This window comes from Gymnoscopelus microlampas (genome assembly GCF_963454915.1).
Source record: "Gymnoscopelus microlampas genome assembly, chromosome: 14".
Lineage (NCBI taxonomy): Eukaryota > Metazoa > Chordata > Actinopteri > Myctophiformes > Myctophidae > Gymnoscopelus > Gymnoscopelus microlampas.
Genome location: NC_139951.1, coordinates 2,748,953 through 2,767,796, shown reverse-complemented (window position 1 = coordinate 2,767,796; position 18,844 = coordinate 2,748,953). Strand labels below are relative to the sequence as shown.

At 41.2% G+C, this 18,844-nt stretch overlaps 1 protein-coding gene across 1 annotated transcript in view; it reads right to left on the bottom strand.

Annotated features, from left to right (window-relative positions):
- The window catches only part of dclre1a (DNA cross-link repair 1A (PSO2 homolog, S. cerevisiae)), a 30,992-nt gene extending 12,525 nt beyond the window's left edge, over positions 1-18,467 (bottom strand). The window contains exons 1-12 of the mRNA XM_084077609.1: positions 18,113-18,467; positions 16,997-17,182; positions 14,426-14,613; positions 12,414-13,313; positions 11,254-11,655; positions 10,705-10,797; positions 10,500-10,650; positions 9,281-9,414; positions 4,695-4,813; positions 4,068-4,211; positions 3,075-3,220; positions 625-779 (exon numbers count right to left, since the gene is read on the bottom strand). Of these exons, the coding sequence (XP_083933735.1) occupies positions 625-779; positions 3,075-3,220; positions 4,068-4,211; positions 4,695-4,813; positions 9,281-9,414; positions 10,500-10,650; positions 10,705-10,797; positions 11,254-11,655; positions 12,414-13,313; positions 14,426-14,613; positions 16,997-17,182; positions 18,113-18,461 (2,967 nt within the window). The 5' untranslated portion in view covers positions 18,462-18,467. The remainder of the gene's footprint in view (positions 1-624; positions 780-3,074; positions 3,221-4,067; positions 4,212-4,694; positions 4,814-9,280; positions 9,415-10,499; positions 10,651-10,704; positions 10,798-11,253; positions 11,656-12,413; positions 13,314-14,425; positions 14,614-16,996; positions 17,183-18,112) is intronic.
- Between the last annotated feature and the right edge of the window lie 377 nt (positions 18,468-18,844).

The window sequence follows — 18,844 nt, the reverse complement described above, 5'->3', positions numbered from 1 at the left end:
TTGTAGATCGGCTATTTTCATTCAATCATCTTCCCCAACCGCTTCAGGGCAGACAGCTAGTAACTTCAGTTATTTAAACATTTAAAAATAAGACTTAACACGGATTAGTTTCACTTATTACGATTAGTCAACGCAGTTTGTCAACAACATCCTTCTTTATCTTGTGAGTTGCACGTGCGATCGACATGCACAGCCTTTACAATCGACACAACCCCCCTAAAATGTTCTCCTCGGATTCACACAAATGACCTGTTTTCGTAATTTTCGTTTGCATGCCTGAACCCAGCTCTGGTCCAGAGCGTTAGCAAGTTCTCTCTAAAGCTCTGTTAGGAGCGGGTGCTATTCCCATGGACTGAAAATACCACTACTGTGCGAGGTCTCCAACAAGGAAACAATTTTGCTACTCATCAAAACAGAGGCTGTTTTGTGTTGTTGAAAGACTATTCTCCACGGTGGGAAACATCTCAGGACCACCTTCTCTGTATAATACAGTTTTTGGGCAGAACATAAAATATGCCCACCAGACGGAAATTATTTCATGTACTCACCTGCGCCCTCTACACATTTGGTCAATGGTAATTCATATCTCTAACGCTCTGGACTAGAGCTAGCCTGAACCTTTACCTTGAAGTTGATCTTCATCATGGGCAGGACGTGGACCTGTGCTGCCTTCCAGTCCGTGGTGATGAGCTGTCTGATGCGGTCCGACTCCAGGCAGCACATGGTGTTGTATTTGTCCCGGGACAGACACACCCTGGACCCCAACACCTCCGCCAGCGCTGAAAACAAACACACACACACTCATGAGCTTCCTTTCGCTATTCACCCATAAGCATTTAACCTTAAGCCCACTAGTTCTCAAAGTGGGATCCAGGGACCCCCGCGGGGTCCTTGAGGGGGTTCCAGGGGCTCTGCCAACAAACGTACTACTCTGCCACCAAAATGTGAAATGCCCTGACATAAAAACATATTTGAATCACTGTTTTCTTTAAAAATTGGCCTGAAAAAAACATCTACCAGGAGACCACAAGGGGAGGTAAAAGTAAACTTCCCATCGAAAGGATGCGTCATTCTCTGAGCGCTGTTTTTCCCTTTTCTCCTTTGTACATATCCACGAGTTTCCAGTGTCCCATGAGGCCTTGCGTGAATTATGGCCATCACTGACCTGTTGTCAGTCCTTCAGTTCAGTTCATTTGAGTAATCTGTGTCAGTCAATAATAATGTGGGAACAAGGCACGTAACGATTGTGTGTGCGTGTGCGTGTGTGCGTGTGCGTGCGTGCGTGTGTATGTGCGTGTGTGTGTGTGTGTGCTTGTGCGTGTGCAATCAATCAATCAATCTCCAGCAAAAATGAGGAGTAGTTTAAACACTGAAGATTTATTTTTTGACTCGTTGAGAGCTTCTTTTCTCTTATGAGGTCCATGACACAAAAGTCCGCGGCCAAATACATATCAATGTGTGGGTCCTTGACATGAAAACGTTTGAGAACCACTAGCCTAAGCAATTACTGTAAGCTAAAACAAAACAAAAAATATATATACACATTTTCCTGTAGGACTGGATGATAATGCCACATAATATCCATATAGATATTATGGGGATGGCTATAGGTGCTTTAAAAAAAATATATTTACACATAGAGATTCTTGATTATCATCAGTAATGCTTAGATATCATGGATTTGTTTTTGCAGCAGTGGCTCAGAGAAGCTGTGTTTCAGCCAGAGTCTGTTTTGTGGGTTTCAACACCATCTGGTGGACAAATGTGCACTGCAGACAGGTGTGTGTGTGTGTGTGTGTGTGTGTGTGTGTGTGTGTGTGTGTGTGTGTGTGTGTGTGTGTGTGTGCGTGCGTGCGTGCGTGCGTGCGTGCGTGTGTGCGTGCGTACGTACGTGCGTGCGTGTGTGTGTGTCTTGTGTTTCAACTGCCATGTTCATGCGCAATAATGAAAATGATGCCTTTTCAGATGTCACAGCTAATACACCAGATGTTGTTGTTGATGAGGACAGTAGAGAAGTGACCATTTTGGAAGTGGCATGTACATTTGACCACAGCCTGGAAGAGGCATTCCTTTACCAAGGTGCTTAAGTACCAACGCCTTAATGATGCTATTATACAGATTGGTTATAAATGTAAACTTGAAAACTAAAGCTTGTGTTCATATTTGGAAGCTTCGGTAATGTCCATTAATCATTTGTGAGAGGCCTGCAGATTGCATTAATGCCAAAGCCAAGAGCTAAGGCATTGGCAAAATTCTGTTCATAATTGGCAGTCGCCATATATGGAGGAGGCGGTTCTTCCTGTACCTGTGATCTGTATGCTGCAATACTTGTTGTTGAGCTTTAGTTTGTGCATCTACTATTGTTTGTGTTCAAGAATGTCTTGTTAGATAGACATTAGGGGTCGGACGATATGGGTCTCTCACGATACGATATCTGTGGCGATATTAGGCCCTCTATAACAATAATATCACGATATTCGATATATTGCGATATCACGATATATTGCATGAAATTTCACCAACGATATATCACGATAGTCCTTGTGTTCAATTCATAAACACATATAATAGCACCAAACAGTTCAAAATCATCATTACACAAATACAGAAAAAAACACCGTATCAAAAAAATATATATATATATATATTTTTTTTAATATCGATATTTTTCAGCAGTATATCGATTATTTATCGCGGGAGGAAGTATCGCGATATATTGCGATATCGATATATCGTCCCACCCCTAATAGACATTCTATCTAACAAGATATTTGGTGTAGAGGGAAACAAAATTAGGGTGCCTAGTGTAGTATATCGTTGCTGTCGGGCAGAAACCTCTTATCTCCCTATTCTTACTTTTTGTGTTTTTTCCGTAAATGAAGGCCCTATAATCATACTACCGCATCACACAAAAGCATCAAAAGTAGCAGATCTACAAGCTCGAAACGCGGCACGAAGCGACGCGTTTTTGTAGATCTGCTGCTTTTGATACTTTTGAATTTGAATCCTGAAAAGTAACAGTTTTGGATTTTTTTGAAGGTTTTTGAAGTGGTTCCGCTGTTGGCAGCACTCACCCAGAAACACCTTCTCCTTGCCCACAGAGTAGGAGCCACACACCACCAGGGTGCGCGGGGCGAGCGTCACCGACTCGAAGGCCGTGTTGGCCGCAAAGCTGATCACCTTGTCCTGCGTGGGGAACGTGTACTCTGGACTGCAGTAGCTGCAGAGGAGAGAGATCAATACACACACACGCACGCGCACGCACACGCACACGCACACGCGCGCACGCACACACACACACACACACACACACACACACACACACACACACACACACACACACACACACACACACACACACACACACACACACACACACACACACACACACACAATTACTTTCTCTTTTTCACATGCTTCCGTACAGAACACATTCTCAACCTCTCTCTCTATATATATATCTATCTCTCTCACACACACAGGTATTTGTATTACTAAACTTGTGGCAACTGGTTGTGAGGACATCAATATTTTAAGACGGTGATTTTATGAATGCAATTTGTACAACCCTGACATTTTTAACCCCAACGCTAAAGCCGAAAACAGCAGATCTACAAGCTCACAACGGATCGACGGATCATTTGCAGAGACACAGAGACAGTCACTGACATGGTTATTTTTGGTCTTATTATTTTTGTATGGTTCTGTTGGCTTTGTTTTTAAAATTTCCATCATTGAATTGCCTTTATATTTCTTGTGTATGTATTGTATTTGTATTGTTAAGCACTTTGGAAACCTGTTTTTGAAAAGTGCTATATAAATAAAGTTTATTATATATTATGATCAAAATAAGAACACTATAATGGTGTGTAAAAAAAAAAACACACATTTGTCCGGACATATTGATGACCCATGGGGGGGGGTTATAAGGTCACTAACGTGCAGTGGTGTAAAGTAACTAAGTACATTTACTCAAGTACTGTAAATAAATACAATTTTGAGGTGTTTTTACTTTACTGGAGTTTTTTCCAATTTTCAATACTTTTGAGGGTCAGTGGGTCACTCACGTGGTGTCCAGGTACAGGGTCTGAACCCTACAGCTGAGTATCTCAGGGTATTTCTCCATGGAGGGGTCAGCTCTGAAGTCTCCTGTGTGAAGCACTGTCTGACCGTCAGGCAGCAAGAACAGCAGCATGGCCGATCCTGGACAACTGTGGAATACAACACACACACACACGCACACACAGGCACACACGCACACGCGTGCACACACACACGCACGCACACACACACACACACACACACACACACACACACGCGCGCACGCGCACGCGCACACGCACACGCACACGCACACACACACACACACACACACACACACACACACACACACACACACACAGGTGTGTAAAGTAACTAAGTACATTTACTCAAGTACTGTTGGTGGAAAACGTGTGAAATGGGACATTCTGCAAAATTAGTACTTTATACTTTTTGTACTTTAAGTATATTATGATACCGATACTTTTGTACTTTTACTCAAGTCAAATTTGAATTCCGGACTTTTACTTGTAACAGAGTATTTCTACATTGCAAAATTGATATTTTTTACTTAAGTAAAACATTTGAGTACTTTTTCCACCACTGTTTAAAGTTCCTTAAAGGATCCACCCGACCCCGTTAGGGTGACTCACTGGTTGGCGTCCAGCAGGGTGACCTTGACCCCCTCCACGGTCACCTGGCTGTTCATGGGCAGGATGTGGACGTACTGCTCTGCCACCCTCAGCTTGCTCATCACCAGGTTACCTGTGATCTGAAAAAACACACACACACACACACACACACACACACACACACACACACACACACACACACACACACACACACACACACACACACACACACACACACACACACACACACACACACGTCCAGCGTTCATTTTGACAGCAACATTTTTGATGTGTAAAGTAACTAAGTACATGTACTCAAGTACTGTACTTGAGTAAAATTTTGAGGTGTTTTTACTTTACTGGAGTATTTCCAGTTACACTACAATTATTTGAAAACTTAAGTTGCTAGTTACTTTGCAGATATAAATTACTATATAATGAAACATACATTAACCACTTAAGCCCTATTTTATACATAGGCTATTTGAAAATAGACGATCTACAAGCTCACAACGCGTCGCGATGCGACACGTTGTGAGCTTGTAGATCTGCTATTTTCAGACATTTTAGTACTTTTACTTTTGTACTTTCACTCAAGTAACATTTTGAACACAGGCCTTTTTACTTGTAACAGAGTATTTTTATATTGTGGTATTGCTACTTTTACTTAATCAACATATCAGAGTACTTCTTCCACCGCTGGTTTTAGTCAAGGCTGAAGGGGGAGATAGATCATTTTCCACTGTAACAACCAAACTGTGGAACGGTCTTCCACCCTACGTTAGAGCGCCTCAAACCTTGACTTTGTTTACACAGTTTTATACTTTGGGCTATTCAAAAATAGCAGATCTACAAGCTCATAGTGCCACGCTTTGAGCTCGTAGATCTGCTATTTTGAAATAATCGTAAAAATGTGTGCAAAAAATTGTAGTCGACTAAATCTACAGTTGATTTAGTCGATTTAGTCAAGCTCACAATGCATTTCAGATGCGTTGTTGTGAGCTTGTAGATTGGCTATTTAGAGAGCGGGACACCCACACGCCAAGCATAACATGACTTGTTTTAGTTCTACTGGATCTCCTCTCCACTAGTCCCTACCTAACATTTTAGTCAGGTTTTACTTGTTATTATTTGTATATGTAGTCATCATAGCTTAGTTTTTATCTTGTTTTTATTTAGTTTTCGTCAGTGAAAAAAAGAAGTTGACCACATTTTTTGTCGACGAAATTCACACATTCATTGCCAGGTATTAATTAACTAATTCATCCGCTACTGCCAACATTGTAAGCGTGAACGTCCGTTCTGTAGTTATCGTCAGTTGAATATAGCTCGTGTTCACCAAAAAACGCAATCTGGGAAAAGAAATCTGAGATAAATGTATATTGATACATCTGATATCATTGTAGTGGACGGAGTGAAAAGGAAAAAAAGTTTGGGAACCACAGACATATACTATACAAGCCAGAAACAGATGTAAATGGCAACTGGTTGGCAGAGGCATAAGACCACCCTGCGGTTATTTCTAGCATTTCACTTAAAATGCAAACGAAGCGCATTGTTGCCCCCAGACAAACCACGGAGGAATTGGAATTCATGGCAACACTGAGTCAAAGTTGATTAACCCATTAAGACCGGGAACGCACGCGTCTGTGTGTCATTGTTAGATTTATTTGGCTATTCAAAAATAGCAGATCTACAAGCTCATTCGTGCAAATCTTTGAAAATATATATAATTTTTAAGTGAACATTTGTAACTAAAATCTTTGTTTCTGGGGGATTCTACAAATGTCTTCTAAATCTCTCAAACGTTTTCATGTCAAGGACCACCCAAAATGGACATATTTGGCCACCGACCCCCATCTTAAAATAGTTCGTTCCAGGGACCCCCCAGAAGCAAAGATTTAAGTAAACAAATATAGCTTTAAAAAATATATATATTCAAAGATTTGCACACATTTTCACAATTTACTTTTTTTTTCAGATCTACAAGCTCATTGCGCGGCACTCGATGCCGCGCAATGAGCTTGTATGCTATTTTTTAACAGCCCAAATAAATCTAAAAATGACACACAGATGCGTTCCCGGTCTTAAAGGGTTAAGGCCGAGCTGGAGCGGTGTAGCGGATAAACGAATCAAGCATTTCCCTGCACAGTGGGTGAGCAGAGCTGACGGGGTGATTTAGTTTTTATTTTCTTTAAAGAAAGGATCAGGATTTCAGCTTTAACACAAAAAAAAATCAATCTTTCAAAACAAACCACCTGTGAAAGTCATCTCGTTTGGACTACAATACTTTGAAGTTGGCAATTTGAAGAGAACACAGCTTTTTGATTTTAACCTTTTTTTTTTACAATAACTTTTTTTTCTCTGTGATACGGTCGCAGAGGAGGACTCAGAACTCAGAGGACGATGGAATAAAATATGAGGTCAAAATAAAGTGCTGTCAAGTCCAAGGCTTGGGGTATGTGGTTCTCAACCTGTCGATCGGGACCCCAGGGGGGGTCCCCACATGATTTTGGGGGGGGTCCCCAGATAACAGTTAAGCAAATAAAATACTTTTTAATACCTACAAAAAAAAACAAAAAACGATCAAACATAATATAAGAAATAATATAAGAGGCAAAACATTTTTTTAATAGTCGATCTACAAGCTCACAACGCCTCACAATGCGAGGCGTTGTGAGCTTGTAGAATGGCTATTTTCACAATATTTATCTGTGGAACCGAGTCAAACTAAATGTAATGCCTCAACTGGGGGGTCCCCAGTTCAAATTATTATTTTTTTTTTTTTTTTGGGGGGGGGGGGGGGGGTCGCAGCATGAAAAGGTTGAGAACCACTCTAGCACAGGGGTTCTTAAGTACCTATTTAACGCAAGGCCCACTTGGGTACGTGTCAAGATGGTCAGAGCTCACATACCCCCCCAAAGAATGTAATGTATGTATGTAAAGTATATAATAAATAATGGGGCATTATTCTGCTTAAAGGCACTATGTAACTCTCCTCTTCTACCCCGGATTTGAACCCAGTTTCCTGTGCAAGTGCTGCATTTTTTTACCATTGAGCTAATAGAGCCATGCCTGCTTGCTCAGGGGATAAATTGAATCTTGACCATCAGGTCAAACTTCGTGTCAGATCCTGTGTCTTGGTGAGACATGACCTTTGACACGATCTAAATGACTCAATAGAAGAGCAGGGAGACAAAAAGTTATATTGTATTAACATACTCTACCATACATATTATATAAGTTATATTGTATTAACATACTCTACCATACATATTATATAAGTTATATTGTATTAACATACTCTACCATACAGATTGTATACGTTATATTGTATTAACATACTCTACCATACAGATTGTATACGTTATATTGTATTAACATACTCTACCATACAGATTATAGAAGTTATATTGTATTAACATACTCTACCATACAGATTATAGAAGTTATATTGTATTAACATACTCTACCATACAGATTATAGAAGTTATATTGTATTAACATACTCTACCATACAGATTATAGAAGTTATATTGTATTAACATACTCTACCATACAGATTGGACAACATTCCATTATAGTAATACAAAATAGTGCTGCTTTAAACAGGCATGCAAACAGCCCGAGGTGAAAAAGGTGACAACATGTTGTTTTCTTTCGGGTCAGGTGTCACACAATTGCCCTATTTGGGTTCAAAAAGGTGACTGTAGCTGAAAAGTGACACTTTTGCATGTCTGTTTAAATGAATATTCTAACATTAAGAAAACACTTAAAACAGCTTAGGACATTTCAATCACTAAGGTTTGTCCACAGAGACTGGATTTGGGCTGTACTTTGTTTATGTTTTCAGTGCATTGAGAACTGGGCACACAGTCTGCTGACCAGCACTGTGCAAATCGCCGTGACAGGCCTGCAAATTGTTTTGAACTTGCTAATCAATACGTTAATAATTAACAATTTAAACTGTTTGTGCAGCAACTCTGCAGCTCACTGGGAGGGAGGTGGCTCTGAGTTCCACCGGTTCAGAAAGGACTGCTCAAGCGCAGTGGCTGTCAACCCTTTTAATATCAAGGACCCCCAGTTTGATATGCAGTCGGCCACTGACCCCCAACTGATACCATTTCTATCTCTGGGACCCCGAACTAAATTCTCTGGACAGAATCCCTGCAGTAACTATGTTACAGTAACAGACATACATGTGTTGTAATAGTTGCAAACTGTAACTGCAAAATAAAGGCCACCCTGCCCTTCAGGACAACTTACAGGATTGTTTAAATAACGTAACCACGTAATGATATTTAGTATGTTGGATTCTGTGTTAAAGGGATATTTCACTTTTCCTTTTAATCAGGTCATTATCGTCTACTCAGGCTTTTGTCAGCCCCCCAGACAGTTTTCAAGTTTCTTGATTCAGTATTTAGATATTTGATATTTATTTTATCAGACACGCTCCCTTCCTATACAAACCCATTATAACTTCAAACTCCATTTTAGATTCATCAAAAACACCTGACCTCCTAATACGTGAGGCGGGTGTGTTTTTTCGATTACTTTTTAATTTTTCACAAGGAAAGGAAAGGGGGAGCGAGCACACACACACTTACTCTGTTGCAGTAGATGGGGACTGTGGAGCTCTTCTTCAGGCCTCCATAGTGGTCCGAGTGGAAGTGGGTGAGGAAGTACGCCGCGATGCCCTCAATCTCGCCGTAATTGAAGGCGTCTACAACAAACTTGGTGCCTGAACACAAAGACACAGGATTATTAAATTAAAGGACAACTTTGTTTTTTTACAACGAAGGTTTATATTTTAGCTTGTAATTAAAGTAAATAAAAGATGAGTGTTATTTTTTTTTCATTTACTGCTTTCTATAGTTTTATCAATTTTCCGCGATCCTTTTTTACAGTGGGCGGTGGCTAAATATGTATTTTTTACACAATAAAAAAAGGTCCTGTGGTCTTTGATGCCCAGATGTGAGTTATTGGGGGCTAAAAGAGCTACTGTAAATAATAATTAAGATGCCGGATATTGTGTAAAAAAATACATATTTAGCCACCGGACCCACTGTAAAAAAAGATCGCGAAAATTGCTAAAACTATAGAAAGCAGTTTTTAAATATTTTAACACTCCTCTTTTATTTACTTTAATTACAAAAACATAAACCTTGGTTGTAAAAAAACATTTCAAATAAAACATTCAGATAGCCGATGTATAGAGAGTTAAAGTGGTTAAACAGCTTTTGATGCTACAATAGCTCATTTGGCTGGGGACCCCCCGGAACCCCTTCAAGGACCCCTAGGGGTCCCCGGACCCCACTTTGAGAACTTGAGTGGTCTAGCACTAGTGGTTCCCAAACTGTTTAGCTCAAGACCCAAAAGAGAGACTAGATGTTTGCCCGAGACTCGAACTAGTACAAAAAATTGCAGATCTACAAACGTTGCCGCGTTGTGAACTTGTAGATCTGCTATTTTCACTATTTCTTAAACTTTTTTTTAATGGAAATGAATTGACTTTTTTATTGTATTTATGAAAATGTTGGAATTGTTTTTAATTGATTTTAATTAAAACTCAAATTAATTGTTTTAATTAAAACGTACTTAGTTACTTTACACCACTGCTCAAAATAGGCATCTTAGTAAACGATCGAGTGTCGATTATATCGTAGTGATTTGTTTTTGTTTAAACTTTTTAAAATCTTATGCATATTTTATCTTTTAAATTATTTTATGTAGGAAACAGGGGGAAAAAAGGGTAATATTTACTTGCGAACCATAAAAATTGGTCCCGACCCACTGTTTGGGAACCACATAGCAGTATTCGGTCACCTGGGATCTTCTTGTAGAAGGGACAGCGTCTGCTGGACTCCCCCGCCTCTCCGTCCCCCCCGCCCCACCTGCTCCACCTTCTCTTCCCCGCCGGCCTGCTGCCACCTCTCCCTCCTCCTCCTCCTCGTCCTCCTCCTTCGGCTCTCGCTGCCTGGCTGTCACCCGTGGTCCCTGTGTCACCTCCACCTCCTCTCCCTCCTCCTCCTCCTCCTCCTCCTCCTCTTCTCTCGCCTCTCCTTCTCCAGGAGCTCTCCGCCGACGGCGAGCTCTGAACGGCGCTCTCCGCCTTCTCCTCCTTCTAGGGGTGCAAAGAGTTCAATTTAATTGTTTATCCAATATAATCGACACTCAATCGTTTAGTAAGATGCCTATTTTGAGCAGTGGTGTAAAGTAACTAAGTACGTTTACTCAAGTATTGTACTTATTTTGAGGTATTCTTGCTTTACTGGAGTGGTTCCGATTTTCAGTACTTTTACTTCTACTCCACTACATCTCAGAGGCAAACATTATACTTTTACTCCACTATTATTTGAAAACTTTAGTTACTAGTTACTTTGTAGATTTTCATTACTATTACAAAACATATATGACCCACTTCAGCCCTATAAATATTTCGGCCATTTGAAAATAGCAGATCTACAATAAAGATCTACAATAAATAAAATAAATAAAACCTCACTTCTCAATTATTTCATTAATCCAAAAAGATTTTTTGTACAATAATAGCCAAAAATATAATCTATAGCAGGCCTACCTCCTTCTTCTTGAGGGGCTTGAGCCCGAAAAAGACCCCGATGTCCGTCTGCTTCAGACCGGCGTCTTTCCCCGCCTTGCCCTGTCCCACGCGAGGCGCCGTGGCGACGGACTGAGACGCTTGAGACAGCGAGCTCTGAGACGAGTAAAGTTCTCCATGAGGAAACGCGGCAGGTTCGTCCAAAACTCCACGAGTCGGCACGTCCGCCGAACCGGAGAGCGTCTGCCGCAGTCGGTCCAAAACCTCGCTCTGTGGGGACGGGAGGCAGCCGGAGCCGTGGGCTTTCCCCTGAGTGTGGCTCTCCTCTCTGCTGGAGCTTGGGGGGTGTGCCGCAGCTGCAGAGTCAGGCCCCTGATTACCAGGCCCTGACGAGGTGCCCGGATCCACCTGGGTGTGGTAGGGCTGTCACAATTATAGGGTTTTTACTTGATTTATTTTATTGTGAGTAACGATTTAATTGTGTTTTTAGCACTGAACATTGGAACATATGTATAAATCTGACATTTCTGTTTGCCTTTTAAGCCTCGTCAAGAATAACTGCACAGACAAATAATTTAACCCATTAAGACTCTGAGGTCGGTTTGACAAATGCCTTCTAAATCAGTAGTTCTCAAACTTTTTCGAAAAATGTTATTACACTTTCAAGATTTTTCAAAACATTTCTAAAATAGCAGATGTACAGTACAAGGTCGCAGTGCGGTACGAAGTGACACGCTGTGAGCTTGTATATCTGCTATTTTTGAATAGCCAACGCAATTTTTTTAAATTATGCTTTCCCGGTTTTAATGGGTTAAATATACAAAGAAATGACTGACAGTGACTGACACCAATAATCAAAATAAATAAATTATTATTGCCAAAATAGGCTATATATTTTTTTTATAAATAAATAAATTGTTGATATAGCCAATCTACAAGCTCAGCTAGCAGATCTGCTATTTCTGCAATTTTCGGGTTGGAAAATGTATGAAACACTTTCATGACATGACATTATTTCAGATGAATGGAAAGGATTCTGATGACTATCTCACATAATTGCAATCAGCCGCTCATGTAATAATTGCGACTGTAATAATGTGTAATATTATGTAATAATTTTGACCGTAATATTATGTAATAACAATGTGTAATATTATGTAATTACAGTCATTGTGACATACTTGTGAGTTGTCGGGGAAAGCCGAGGCACCCTGCTCCCCGCTCCCGGCTTCCAGGTCATCGGCGAAAGCGCCGAAAAGCTCGTCGTCGCTGAACAGCATCAAGGAGTCGCTGTCCGCCTCGCGCTCAGTCACGCTACGAGAGGGCGAGCCCCCAATGACCTCATCCTCCTCCCCCTCATCCTCTTCTTCTGGGAACTTCGACAAAGGCGAATAGGAGATTTCATCGTCGTCACCATCGAGAGAAAAGTCAGCTTTTATGAAACCTCCTTTAGGAGAAAAGTCTGTTTTTATGAAACCTCTTTGAGGAGAAAAGTCTGTTTTTATTAGTGTTTCTTGAGGAGAAAAATCTGTTTTTATTAGTGTTTCTTGAGGAGAAAAATCTGTTTTTATTAATGTTTCTTGAGGAGAAAACTCTGTTTTTACTAATGCTTCTTGAGGAGAAAAGTCTGTTTTTATCGATGCTTTTTGAGAAGAAAAGTCTGTTTTTACGACAGCTTCTTTAGGAGAAAAGTCTGTTTTTACGACAGCTTCTTTAGGAGAAAAGTCTGTTTTTACGACAGCTTCTTTAGGAGAAAAGTCTGTTTTTACGACAGCTTCTTTAGGAGAAAAGTCTGTTTTTACGACAGCTCCTTGAGAGGCCTGGCTTCCCCCGCCTGCCTTGGGAGGCGCCGGGGTCGATGACACTTGGGTTTTACTCTCTTGGGAGGAGCTGATGGACTTGTTGGCTCCTCTGGCGGAGGAGGAGGTGGACCAGCCTTTCCTCTTCTTGAAATCTGCCGGGCCGGGCGAGCGCAGCAACAGGAGGCCGTTTGTGACCGCCTTTGTGGGCGTCACCAGGAAGTCGCTGCCGACGGGCGAGGCGCAGAGTTCGGACTGAGAGGAGAGGTTGACAGCGCTGTCCTGTGAGCAGGGATGGGACCATATGAAAATTACATTACAACTAGTCCATACCGGGGTATGTGTGCATTCAAAGCATTAACAGACTTTGGGTTATGTGCTGTGCTGTACAGCAATTGTCCCAAGCCTTTTTGACCCCAAGGAGGACCCCTTCCTCCCATAGCTTGGGGGGCTGTAACCGAGGCGACGGCTTTAAGCATGCCGACGATAGCTCCCATAGACGGAATTATTTGACATAAAAACGCTAATAAACAGCTTAGATTTTGGGAAAGTGAAAAACCGGTGTAGCTGTTCCGTGCACATGCTAATGGTCAATGCCCGTGTGCAAATTCAGATCAATTGCTCCAACCACTGAGGAGAACCGGGCAGAACAGGTTTTGGTGACAGGTTTCTGTGACAGAGGTTTGTGGAATTATAGGAGGATAGTTGAAAATTACATTACATTGTGATTAACAATATTATCGCAATAATCAAAATATGCTCAAAGGTAAAAATGCCAATTGAACCCCCAGCATCCCTATTTTGGGGGGAACGTTCGCAAAAAATAGCAGATCTACAAGCTCACACCGCGTTGTGTTGAAGATCTGCTATTTTTGACGAATCGATTTGTGTAAAGTGAAATACCGAATGCACTCTTTACAGCATTGGTTCTCAAAGTGGGGTCCGGGGACCCCCAGGGGTCCTTGGGGGGATACCAGGGGGTCTTTGGCTATTCAAAAATAGCAGATCTACGAGCTTGTAGATCTGCTATTTTTGAAAAATCTTATATATTAGGGTTAGGGTATATATATATTCCAACAGGTGAACATTTGTAACTCAAATCTTTGCTTCTGGGGGTCCCTGGAACAACATATTTTGAGATGGGGGTCGGTGGCCAAATACATATCATTTTGGGGGTCCTTGACATGAAAAGGTTTGAGAACCACTGCTTTTACAGGTCCGTTTTATCAAGTATAGAGGGTTTAAGTGGTACAAAATTTGCAGCTCAACAAAAGTTAATTCATCCTAGTGCAAGACGGACGACAATGTCACGATAAATCAAAATCTCTGCGATACAATTATAACTTTTTTTAAATCACGATAAACGCTAATAACGATTACTGTCCCATCCATACCTGTGAGCTGTCTAAAATGGACCCAGAGGCCGGTTGTCCGGAAAGACCACCGAGGCTGGACTCAGGGGTCTGTGTTTCCAGGAGACAGACCGGGTCACCTGATGCCCGGCTGTGGGCCAGCAGCGTGTGGCTGTACCTCCTGTAGTGGCTTGGAATGGTAGATGTGCACTGGAAGCCGTCAGGGCACTCTGTATGGACAATAGGGATGTAAAAGATTATATTATATTCCATTTGTTTTCTTTTTTTTAATATATTTATTTGACAGGGACAATACAAAAAAAGTATAATAATAATAATATTAATCATAATAATATTTGAATATATTGGATATTCGGGCCAATTTTTAAGACCAATATTCACATTATTTCTGAGGAATGTTAACAGCCCTAATGGACAACAGATAAGTACAATTATTATGTATCCACAACATTATATAATACAGAACTACAACTTAGCGATTTTTTATTTGTTTTGTTCTTTATTTACCCAGGGTAGTTGCTGAGCACCAGTGCTCATTTTCAGCAACGCCCTGCACATACATTATGATACGATATCACTTTATTATCAGTTCACACTGACATTTGTCTTGCGACTCAGCAGCCATGTATGCAACACATAATACACACATTTAACACAGAAACAAAACAAAATAAATTACATACATAAAAACAACAAGAGCAATGTCCACCGCGCAGCCTACCCCTGACCAGATACGATACGATACGATAATACGATACGATAATACTTTATTGTCAGTTTGCACTGAAATTTGTCTTGCGACCCAAACAGCCATGTATGCAACAATAAACAGTACACACATTTGACATGACACAAGAAAATAACAAAATACATACATAAAGACATGCAAAGACAAGAGCAATGTCCACCTCTCAGTCTACCCCTGGCCTATAACTCCTGATTAAGCCTCAATGTCGTCTGATGGACAAAGGACCTCTTCAGTTTGACCTTATTGTATGTAGGAACACTGTATCTCCTTCCTGAAGGCAGCAACCTATATTCTCCATACAAAGCATGGCTAGTGTTTGAAGTGATATTCCTTGCCAACCTTATCATACTGTTATCATACGTAGATGTATAGAGCCTCTGAAGTGGTTGTCCAACAATCTTTGAACAAATGTTCACTTGCTGCAGCAGTTGTGACTTTAAAGCTACAGACAGACATCCATACCAGGTGGTACTACAGTACTGCAGAACACTCATAATAACAGAAGTGAAAAACAAAAGAAGAATCTGTCTACTAGCACCAAAAGATCTCAGACGGCGAAGGAAATAGACTCTTTGTTTTGTCTTCTTACCCACTGATTCAATCTGGTCTTTCCATGACAGAAGGTGGTCAATTACTACTCCTAGGTATGTATACGAACATACCTGGTTGATCTGTTCACTATGAATAGTAATGGGGGATCTGTGTATCTCTAGTGGGGCACCAAAAACAATCTCTTCTGTCTTTTTTGTGTTAATGATAAGAGCGTTGTTATCACTCCACTCCACCACCTTATTTACTCTGTGTTGGTGCAGTCCAGGATCACTGGAACTATCCAAAAGAGAAATCAAAACTGTATCATCTTCAGAGTACTTCAGATACATCAGATAGACACACACATTTAAAACCTGGGAGCTGACCAGTACAACCACAGTCTTATACTACTGGCCAGTGAGCAGCTCCACTAGGTTAATTGTCTTGCTCAAAGGCACGTCAGCTGTGTTGGGGGAGGGGCAAGTGGTGACTGTTCACTTCCCCACCCAGATTTTTCCTGCCGTTGTGGGGGAATCGAACCGGCAACCTTCCGGCAACAAGAGCACCTCCTGACCGTTCGGCCACCGCCGCCCATTTGAGTGTTGAGTGTTCTCTACGTACTGTATCATTAACCACTTTAATGTACATGATTACAGTCATTTAGCTTTAATCCTGTTAAACGTCGGCGTACGACAGATAGCGAAAATAGCCCAATCTACAAGCTTGGCTATTTTCACTATTGGAGAACATGTTGTCGTCGAAGTCGGTGCGGGGCTAGGGTTTAAGTGGTCAAGTCATCTTTTAGAATGTGTTTTACATCCTCTTTTAATTAGTATCCTACCACTTATTGTGTACTTATTCTTCACCCTATACCTGTATCTTTTGTTTCATCCTTTCTGCGGTGCTGCTATTGACAACTGACCTTCCTTCTGTATCAATAAAGAGGTCTGGTCTGTCTGTCTGTCTGTCTGTCTGTCTGTCTGTCTGTCTGTCTGTTTGTCTATTTATCTATGTATCTATCTATCAATGTATCAGTTGAATACGAGATTGTACTGTTACTGTCACTTTTCAGGATTCTAATTTAAAAATACCAAAAGTCGCAGGATCTACAAGCTCAAAACGTGTCGCTTCTCACTGCGTTCCGAGCTTGTAGATCTGCTATTTTTTGCTGCTTCTGGGTGACGCTGTAGCGCGATCAAGTAGTAGGGCATTCATTTACGGGGGGAAAAAGGGCACACAAACTCAGAATATGGAGATACGAGGTTTCTGCCCGACAGCAACGATATAAAACAATGAATGAATGAGAACGTCACCTTTGTCGTGGTCCTCTCTTCTGGGGGCATCCAGGCACTCGGTGACGTGCCACCGCTGGGTCTGGACCACCAGGATGGAGAAAGGCATCTGACAGATGGGACACCACCTGTCACCTCCTGAGCACGGCGGTAGCTGATGATCTTCATCCCCTCCTTCAGGCTGGGATCCGCCAGCACCGACCTCACCTGTAGTGGTGGGAAAAAAAACAGTACTCACATTTTGTTACCTAAGTAAACGTATCAATACTGGAATGTATAGTAGAATTACTATGTTCCACAAGTAAAAGTCCGGTATTCAAAATGTACTCGAGTAAAAGTGCAAAGGTACCAAAAGGAAAAGTACTAATTATGCAGAATGTCCCTTTTCACACGTTTTCAAAGCTCTACAAGCTCACAGAGAGCTTGTAGCGTTTTAAAAAGGGCTGATGAGGTTAATGTATTGTTTTGTTAAAAAAGTGTCAAAATTTACAAAGTAACTAATAACTAAAGTTTTCAAATAATTGTGTTGGAGTAAAAATAACATTTGCCTCTGAGATGTAGTGGAGTAAAATTGCAAATACTCCAGTAAAGTAAAAATACCTCAAAAATGTGACTTAAATGACACCCATTTTCAACCTGTCTTCATATAATTGGTCCTCACTAATACTCATTATAATATGGTACCATTTTTGTCTACTCACTCTGTGTCTCAGAGGGCTGTGGACAGTTCAGAAACCTATCTACCAGTGACGTTATCAGTAGGCAGGTTTCCTCACCAAGATTTCAATTATTTTATTGTATTTTTTTATTATTAATGCGAGAACCATTATACCATTGGGGGCCGCGCGAAAAAAACATTACGCTTCTCCGGCGCGTTTCACTGTTTTAGCGCTCCTTCAGCAACCGCTGCTTTTAAATTTCGGCGCTATTCGGCGATAGTTCTGTCTTCTTTCACTTTCTCCAAGCCGTTTGGTGCCCCCCCCAAGGTTGGTGCCCTGTGCTTCAGCACCTAAAACACTTCCGTTGAGCCGGGGCTGCCAGTGAGGACAAATTATATGAAGATAGGTTGAAAATGGGTGAAGTCGTCCTTTAAGCACAGTACTTGAGTAAATGTACTTAGTTACTTTCCACCCTTACCTGTCCATCCATTGCTAATATTCACACTTCCACTCGTCAGGTCTCTGTTGACCTGAACTGCTTTGCTTGGCTTCACAGCGGGGCACTTCCCAGAGGAATTAAAGTCATTGTGTTTCACACTCTTTCTTTTCTTAGAGTCATTGTTGGCGGCTTTTATCTTCTTGGACGTAGAGGGTCCATCTCCGGTTGTCGACGGTCCCTCTCCGGCCCCCTTCCTCTTTTTCCTCAGAGGTTTGTAGTCCCAGATGTCGTCCTCGCATTCGTCTTGCTGTGACATTTGGGGGAACACACACAACATGCATTGGAGCCCCGCTTGCGATGCAGGTAGCCTGTTCAAAAACAAAAGCATGTGGGAATGGATCACTTTCGTCTGGACTTCCGTGATACAGTGGTTGTCAAAGTGCCGAGTGCCACGCTATGAGCTTGTATCTGATATGTATTGTATCTGATTTTTTTTTTTAAACGTGATTTTTTTTGCAACTCTTTGAATATATATAGTTTTATTTAAAGCAAACATTTTAACTCAAATCTTTGCTACTGGGGATTCTACAAATGTCTTCTAAATCCTAACGGTTTTCTGAAAAACGTATGTTGCTATATCAGTGGTTCTCAAACGTTTCCATGTCAAGTACCACCCTAAATGATATGTAGTCTCAAAATATGTTGTTCCAGGGACCCCCCAGCACAGATCAGAGTTCAAAATGTTTGCTTTAAAACATAGATGTATATATT